This window comes from Chenopodium album, chromosome 7 (genome assembly GCF_948465745.1).
Source record: "Chenopodium album chromosome 7, dcCheAlbu1.1, whole genome shotgun sequence".
Classification (NCBI taxonomy): domain Eukaryota; kingdom Viridiplantae; phylum Streptophyta; class Magnoliopsida; order Caryophyllales; family Amaranthaceae; genus Chenopodium; species Chenopodium album.
This window is the reverse complement of record NC_137840.1, coordinates 10481485-10490784: the sequence shown is the minus strand read 5'-3', so window position 1 is coordinate 10490784 and position 9300 is coordinate 10481485. Positions and strand designations below refer to the sequence as shown.

The 9300-nt window shown below is 30.8% G+C and overlaps 1 protein-coding gene across 1 annotated transcript; it reads left to right on the top strand.

Annotated features, from left to right (window-relative positions):
- Nucleotides 1-4816: 4816 nt before the first annotated feature.
- LOC145640901 (transcription factor bHLH93-like) lies at nt 4817-7727 on the top strand. Its single transcript, XM_081692131.1, has 4 exons — nt 4817-5563; nt 5752-5925; nt 7105-7272; nt 7377-7727. The coding sequence occupies exons 1-4, from the start codon at nt 4898-4900 to the stop codon at nt 7461-7463; spliced, it is 1095 nt and encodes a 364-aa protein (XP_081548257.1). The 5' UTR covers nt 4817-4897; the 3' UTR covers nt 7464-7727.
- The last annotated feature ends 1573 nt before the right edge of the window (nt 7728-9300 follow it).

The window sequence follows — 9300 nt, the reverse complement described above, 5'->3', positions numbered from 1 at the left end:
GAAATGGAATAAGTATTTAAAAACGGTCGCAAATGGAAAGTGGAGCAAGTATTTAAAAATGGAGGTAGTATATGAAATTAAAATTATACTCCCTCCGTTTTTAAATACTTGCTCCATTTCTCCATGCACGGAGTTTTTAGGAGAAATTGGAGAAAGTAACAAAATATGGAGGTAGTGAGGTAGTTAAGAAAATAAAAAATTGTGAAAAGCAAAAGTAGTGGAAGAATAGGAGGAGAGAGAGTATTATATTGTGTCCACTAAGGGCCTGTTCCGATCTGATTGACTGAATTGAACTGAACTGAACTGAACTGAACTGAACTGAACTGAGCTGAACTGAGCTGAACTGAGCTGAACTGAACTAAACTAAACTAAACTAAACTGAACTGAACTTATTAATTAGTGATTTCTAACTACGGATTAGTGATCTTTGATTATTTATTGATTATTTATTACTATACATATGTGTATATACAAATGTACATATTATTATTATTATTATTATTATTATTATTATTATTATTATTATTATTATTATTATGATTATTATTATTATTATTAATTTTGATTATTATTATTATTATTTATTGATTATTTTTAGTATTATTATTATTATTATTATTATTATTATTATTATTTATTGATGATTATTATTATTATTTATTGATTTTTATTATTAGTATTATTATTAGTATTATTATTGTTATTATTATTATTATTATTTATTACTTATTGATTATTATTATTATTATTGTTGTTGTTGTTGTTGTTGTTGTTGTTGTTGTTGTTGTTGTTGTTGTTGTTGTTGTTGTTGTTGTTGTTGTTGTTGTTGTTGTTGTTGTTGTTGTTGTTGTTGTTGTTGTTGTTGTTGTTGTTGTTGTTGTTGTTGTTGTTGTTGTTGTTGTTGTTGTTGTTGTTGTTGTTGTTGTTGTTGTTGTTGTTGTTGTTGTTGTTGTTGTTGTTGTTGTTGTTGTTGTTGTTGTTGTTGTTGTTGTTGTTGTTGTTGTTGTTGTTGTTGTTGTTGTTGTTGTTGTTGTTGTCGTTGTTGTTGTTGTCGTTGTTGTTGTTGTTGTTGTTGTTGTTGTTGTTGTTGTTGTTGTTGTTGTTGTTGTTGTTGTTGTTGTTGTTGTTGTTGTTGTTGTTGTTGTTGTTGTTGTTGTTGTTGTTGTTGTTGTTGTTGTCGTTGTTGTTGTTGTTGTTGTTGTTGTTGTTGTTGTTGTTGTTGTTGTTGTTGTTGTTGTTGTTGTTGTTGTTGTTGTTGTTGTTGTTGTTGTTGTTGTTGTTGTTGTTGTTGTTGTTGTTGTTGTTGTTGTTGTTGTTGTTGTTGTTGTTGTTGTTGCTGTTGCTGTTGCTGTTGTTGTTGCTGTTGTTGTTGTTGTCGTCGTTGTAATAAGAGCTTAAAAGAATGAAATTTGGCTTTATATCATTAGCAATATCATTAGACGTAAATTAAGAGCTGAACTGAGCTGAACTGAACTGAACTGAATTGAGCTGAACTGAACTGAACTGAATTTCAACGGAAGAGAACAGGCCTTAAGTGTGAGAAATAAATTAAATATTGTAAAAACTTTCTATAAAAGAAAATGGAGCAAGTAATTAAAAACAGCCGAAAAAGGATAGTGGAGCAAGTATTTAAAAACGGAGGGAGTACATCGTATGAGACTAACAGAATAATAATAACAAACAAAATTTAAAAAAAAAAAAAATCACTCACTCTAAGGGCGTGTTCTGATAGACTGAATTGAGCTAAACTGAACTTATTGGAGTTAAACTGAACTGAATTGAGTATTTTATAAGAGAAAGAAATTAAAAACTGAACTGAACTGAACTGAACTGAACTGAACTGAATTGAACTTATTAGAATTGAATTGAATTAAAATGAAAATAATCAAAGAGAATAGATATTAAAAGAGCTACGTGGTATTTGTTTAATTTTTTAAAAATATAGTACGATTACCGTGGTGTGTTGTATTGAAGGACAAATGAAATAACAAGGGGTGGGTTATGCATATCAGAAGCTGACAAATAGAGTCTATGATGCTAACTCCATCCTTTTCGGTTAAGACAGAATTGTGGGTCAAACTTTTCAGAATTCTTAGCCAATTATATTTATTAACCACTGTTTTCTGTTTTTTCCCCTTTGCAAATTTCGGTGATAACGACAGGAAATCACCTTGAGAGATTAAATATCAGGTTTCTCTTTTTTAAATTAATTTTGATTCCATTTTTAGTCCTTTTTTTCCTTTCGTTTGTCTTAATTTTAGTCCCTTTTTATTCAATCATTTAATTAATTCGTATTTAGAGTCTCACAAGTCACAAGCAACCATTTATTAATCATTTTCCATGCAACTATTTCGTTTAATTTTTTTATCAATAAGAAATTAAGAATAGGCCTATATTCACTATTTAGAATAAAAACTAGTGTAACATTGTTTGACAAACTTGCCAACTTTTACTAGTATGTTTATTTTATGTAAAAAAAAATAAAAAAAATAAATAAAATAAAATAATCCGCAATAGTTTGATGATGACTGATGAATACATACCTTAATACTCTCTCCGTCCCCGATTGATAGTCACTTTTGTCATTTTTAGTGACTCAAAATGTTAGTCACATTTGTTTTTTTCAAGTACAATTAATATTATTTTTTTACCAAAATTCTCTAACATTTGCAAAAATATTTGTGCAAATTTAACTTTCCCATGTAAATTTTACTTTCCCATGTATTTTAATTATTTTCTCTCTCTATTTTTTTGCATACCCAATGTAAATTTACTTTTTCAATGTAATTTCTTTATTTCTCCTTAATTCCCGTGATTTTTTTAACAAAAGTGACTATCAATCGGGGACGGAGGGAGTAATACTTAATAATGCATGCACATAAAATGAGCAAATAAATTTATGATGAATATACCTCTTAACTATACAAATAATATTATGATGGTAATTAATTACACATATTAAATAATAGCTATTGATCGAGTTTATATTCCATGCATATATGCAAATGCATAATAAAAATTATCTTAAAAAAATGTTTTGAGAAGCTTAATAACAAGTATTAAAAAAAAAAAAGCATATTTGGATGTAGATTAGATTGTGTCATCTATCTATCTATCTATACTCTATACTTGGTATTTAAAAACTATAACCAAGGGAAACACATGTCTCTATCCTATTGCACTTCAAAATCTTTTTCTCTAACCTAAATGCCACATGTCCTCTTACACTATTAATTAATTTTTTATTACACTATATTTCTTTAATTCTTTTATTAAAATTATATGCTTCATCTTCTATATACACTTCATCTTCATCTTCATCTCCCCTCTTCAATTCAACCTTTTGCTTTTCTCTCTTTAATTTTAAACTCTCCACCTTTATTTAATCTCCATTTTGAATTACAATTCCAAAAATTAAATTTCTTAATCATATTTTTTATCACACATTATAACCATAATGGCTTATTGATATTTCCTAATTCATCTTTCAATGCAATTTTCATTTCACGGGTCAGAAGACTAGTTTTTGTTAATGAGTGATGAGTGATATAATAATTGGTGTTTGAGACTAAACAAGTGTCTTATGCTCAAAAAACAGAATAATGTGTTGGTTGTAAGGAATTTTAATCTCATTGTCCAATAGATTTTTTTGAAATTAAATAATTGATTGGTTATTAAAGAATTTTAATTTTAAATCTTCTTCATCGATATATTTTTTTATAGACATTTTGTTTGTCAATTTTAATAAGGTTTAAAATCATTGTAAAGTGTAGAATAATCTAAGAAAATATTAACTTAGATTTATGGTTCTGTATATAATTTTTTGACATATTTACGACGTATACGATGATTCTTATAATTGAGAGTGAGAGATAGCTCAAGTGCGTGGTTAAAGCTTCCCTTTATTTTGAAATCGATTCTCATCATACGCCCTTGTGGCTCTTCAAACACCAGGACATGAAAATTAATTCTTATAATTTATACACATTAAACATTACCTCTGTTTATGAAATTTCGACTCACAAACTATTCATTTGATAAAAATAAATTAACTTTGACCATCTTTTATGATTTATACAAAAGAAATAAATTATTATGGGATCTTATTTAGATTCTTCTTAGTTTATATTTCTCCAATATTAACTTTTCATAATTTTCATTTCTACAAGCCAAAGTTATTAATGGTCAAAGACACACAATAAAAACTGTGTAAATGTAAATTGAATCGAATTTTTAAAAACAGAAGGAATACTATTTTTTACTATAAGTAAATATTTTGTAATCCATACCATTTGTTTATTTATTTTGTCTTATGAGTTTTGAGTAGTCAAGCCTCAATCTTAATACAAAACGGTCCAAACTTTTTTACTCCCTATGATTTTTTTTACTTAAATAAAAAACATAAAGAATTGAAAAATAGAAAAACTTTTGTATACACCCGATTTTTAGTAATTTACTGAACATTGGGTACACTTTTGTCAGATTTAGTATCACTTTTTTCAGATTTAGTGTCACTTTTATCAAATTTATCAATGAAGCATAAATAACTTTTATATATGTCAGGGTAACTTTTGTGCGTTTTAGTGTAATTTTTACACATTTTATAACGGATGTTCATTAATTTACTAAATATCCGTTTTATTTAAAAGTTTGTCTGAAAAATGACATCACCTTAACAAATTCATACGAAGTAATTAGAAACCAATTTGCTCCACACTCCCATTACTATCGCCTTTCTAAAAACATAGCCTTAGTTTATTGTTAACAAATAAATGCGTCTAATCATCCACATATAAATACTCAATCATAAACTCATACACCCATTTTTACATACAATAACCCTCCAAATTTTCTACATTTTTAAAACCCAAAAAAAAAAAAATATAGAGAGAGAAAAATGGAGATGAATGAAGATGGCTTCTTAGAAGAGTTGTTAGCTCTAAGAAGAGAAGCATGGGAAACCAACCCATCATCAACAACCGTAGATCATCAAATCAACGGCTTCTTTTCATCAACTAGTTGGCCATTCGACGGCCTAGATTCAACCACCACCTTACTACCCAACACTACCTCCACCACATCCTATGATTCCTTCTCTTCCTCCACCATTGACCACCACCCTCCACCACCAACCGCCGCCGCAACAACCACCGCCGCCTTAGACTGCTCTTCCTTTTTCCTCCACCCTGACCCGACGTTCTCCGGGCCGGGCCTTGAGCCCGACTACTCTATTTCGTCCATGATCGAGGCGGCGAATGATGACAATAATGATAATCATAATAAAAAGACGAATATTCTTCCGTCATCGTCGTGTAAGGCGGAGCACTCTTTGTCTTCCGGTGAGCTTGAGTTTGAGGTACCCTCGCCTTCGGGGTTTAATGTGGGATTGTCCATGATTGATAGTAATAATAAGAGGGTTACTAGTAATAATGGTAATGTTAAGAGTAAAGTTAAGAAGGTTGAAGGACAACCTTCTAAGAATCTTATGGCTGAAAGGAGAAGAAGAAAGAGATTGAATGACCGTCTTTCCATGCTTAGATCCGTTGTTCCTAAGATTAGTAAGGTAAATTAATTTGCTTATGCTCGTTTTCAGGTTATTGTAATAGTCGCGACATATAATAATGTTATTTGAACTAGTATTGTGACAAATAGGTTTGTACCATGTGATTGTGGGTTGATTAGTTACTATACCACTAATAATTGATTAATTTAAAATGTGGATTAATTAGTTATGTTATTTGTTTGTTGTAGATGGATAGAACATCAATACTTGGTGATACAATTGATTATATGAAGGAGCTATTAGAAAGGATTAACAAGTTGCAAGAAGAGATAGATGTGGGTTCTAACAATAATCAATTGAATGTTATGAGCATTTTCAAAGATGCCAAGCCAAATGATGTCCTTGTCAGGAACTCACCAAAGGTATCATTGCAATTTGATTTACTTCTATTTTACTTTTTTTTTTGCTCATATTATTTGCATTTTATTTATTTTTGGTACATCCACTCAATTTACTATACTAATTTTATTGTGCTATACTTTTTTCTTTTCTTTTTATTTGACAAATTTTAATTATGAATATGTGTAATAATCTTATTACTAGTAGATTCATTTCGGTACATCATTCATATTATTTCACTCAAGCTATGCTTATATAAGGCCTTATGTACTTGTGTTGCAATATCAGATTTTTTTTAGGAATTGTTTATAAGTGTCGTTTCCTCGTTAATAAAATCTTTTTTCTTCGTGTTAAAAACATATATAATCTCCTAATTTCTTTTATTGATTAGATTTTTAGGGATGAAACAAATTAAGGGCGGTGAAGTCCGGACAAGAATAGGTCATGAGTCGATAGGTTACTGGTATAACCCATTCAATTATATGGATCAAAACATCCCACTACTTGAGGGCATACCTAAATTTTGGGGCAGATTGGGATAGGGCATGAATTAATTAGGTTATTTGTGAAGGCCCCAATCGATTATAGAGGTCAAAACATTCCACTACTTGTAATTAATTTATTTTGTGTAGGCCCCATTTAATTATATGAGTCAAAACATCCCATCGCTTAGGAGCTAAACAAAATTTGGGAGTCCATCAACATGGGTCATTACTCATTAGGTTACTTGTAGTCATGTAGGGTGGCCCATTGAATTATATGGGTCATATCCCACGGGTTAAATAATCACCTAATTTTTTCTTACCTAAAATAATCCGTATTTGCTCTAGTTGTAAGTTGAATTTGAATAGCCTTCTTTAAAACTGATATTTCTAAATTTTCAAGCTTTATCTCGACATCATTCTTTGGACTTTTTTTAATAAGTGAATGTAAAGTGAACGAGTTGAAAATGAAATTGGTGTGACTCCCTATTCAACAAATCATAAGTTTAAAAACAATGACATAGTTCAAAACTATGTAACAAATCCTTCTAATCCCCCAATCTTGCATACGGAGTAAATAATATACAAATTATTTGGTCACTTTCTTTTTAAAGTTTGATCACCACTCTTCTGTTTTTGTATCATGTCTTAATCTCAATTTGACTCACAAATTGATCAAATGAGCTCTATATAATTTTGAGAATGTTGTAATTCATGCAGTTTGATGTAGAGAGGAGAAACTTGGATACAAGGGTGGAGATTTGTTGTGCAGGGAAACCTGGACTTCTACTATCAACTGTAACTACACTTGAAGCATTGGGTCTTGAAATAAAACAATGTGTTATAAGTTGTTTTAATGATTTTTCACTACAAGCTTCATGTTGTGAGGTATTATTTTTGTATATAGATTGATTCAATTCATGCTAATTTTATTATATTTTTTTTCTAACTTTTTTAATAATGAATTTTCACTTTGGAAAAATTTTCTTTAGGAAATGGAACAAAAGTCGTTGATAAATTCAGAAGAAATAAAACAAGCATTGTTTAGGAATGCAGGGTATGGAGGAAGGTGCTTGTAGGTATTTTGCAAAGAGAAAAGAAAATCTCTTCCTTAATTATTATTATTTTTTTTTGTAATTTATTTTTTCTAATATTTCATTGAATAATTTGCAATATATTGAGAAAAGTAAAACCTCCTACGTGTATTTCTCTTTAGCTTTTTTTTCCCTTCCTTTTAATGAGTTACTCTTTGATGCTTGTTTCTCAAGTTTAGTGACATAAGAAAGATTTCATGTATAATGTCAAATGAAAGTATGCTTTAGTTTAGTCTTTTAACTAGATTAGACTCTTGCGTTGCACAATTTAAATAATTTTGGTATTATGCATATGAAATAATTTTGTTATCATGCATACAAAATTAATTTTATCATTTGTGTAAAAATGAGTGGCAATTTTTTATTATTAAAAAATGTATAGTATAGATTAAAATAATAATTGTTTAAAAAAAGATTAAAATAATAATAATAATTTATGACATCATCAATAGAATTGGAGGAAAATTTTTGGGAAATTATCTTTGGTAACACTGTAGTTTTAAGTTTTCTCAGTGGTAAATTGCAAAAAAACTTATTATCATCGGTAAACTTGAATTTTTGATCCCAAAGAGAATAACTATTTCAACCAATTTTCCTTAACCATGGTTAGTTTAATTAATTTTCTAACAATTAATTAAATTTAAAAATATATTAAAAAAAAAAAAACAATCTCCCCTTCCACCACCAGCCAACTATTGCCACAACCAACAACCACCGTCGGCATCCCAACCTCCCTCTCCCCTTGCCGGCGCACATCCCCTCCTAGCCGGTGACCCTATCCCCCTCCCTTTCCTCAACCACCACCAACCCAAAACCTCACACCACCACCCACGATCCTCCTCCCACCGCAACTACATTACAACCATCCTCTCAATCTATCTCCTCCTTTCACGCAACCTCCCTTTCTTGCGCCAGATCTAACCCAAACCTACGACCCAAACCACCGGCGAAAATTAGCGGCGCAAATAAGGATGAAATCAATCAATTTCAATGGCGAATCTGAGCGACGTCGCTTCAGGTTGAAAGCCATGGTTCTAAAAACCGATTGGTTTCGAAGGTGGGGGATTTTGAAGCCAATTAGGGATTTTGATGGTGGGGTATTGGGCGGCTAAGGAATTTTAGATTTTCGGGGGTGGTTTCTGGGATTTTCGTGGGGAAGGGAAGTGGGTTTCGGGGAAGGGGGAAAGGTGCGGCGTGGTGGATGCTGGTCGGGGAAGGAGGGCTGGATTTTTGTGGGAAAGGGAGGTGATTTTCGGGGCTGGAGATGCCGATGCTGCGCCGGCGAGAGAGGTGGTTAGGCGTTGACGTGGGTTGGGGCAGGGGAGTGGGCGCCGGCGTGGTGGATGCTGGTCGGGGAAGGAGGTGATTTTTTTTTTAAAAAAAATAAATTAGTTTTAAAATTATTTTTTAAATCATTTAAATGTCAAAAAAAAAAAAAAAAACTAACTATAGTTAAATATTTAGTTAAAATTAGTCATTAATGTTACCGTTAGCTTAATATAAGAAATTCGAGTTTACCAAAGATAATAAGTTTTTTTTGCAATTCATCACTGAGAAAACTTAAAACTATAGTGTTACCAAAGAGAATTTCCCAAAAAATTTTAATGTGAGAATGACACGTAAGATAGTTTAAGGGATGATGATGTCAGCAATGTTTTATTTTAGTAACCGTTAATAAATTAGTGTGAAATTAATTTGGGGCAATCGAAAAGCTTGCATGATTCATCAATTAATATTTGCAATTTTTTACTTCCACCCCTATGTAGGTAGTGTTGCCAGCATCCCTCTTTCTCTTATAATGACGTAATTTGTTGTTTTTTCA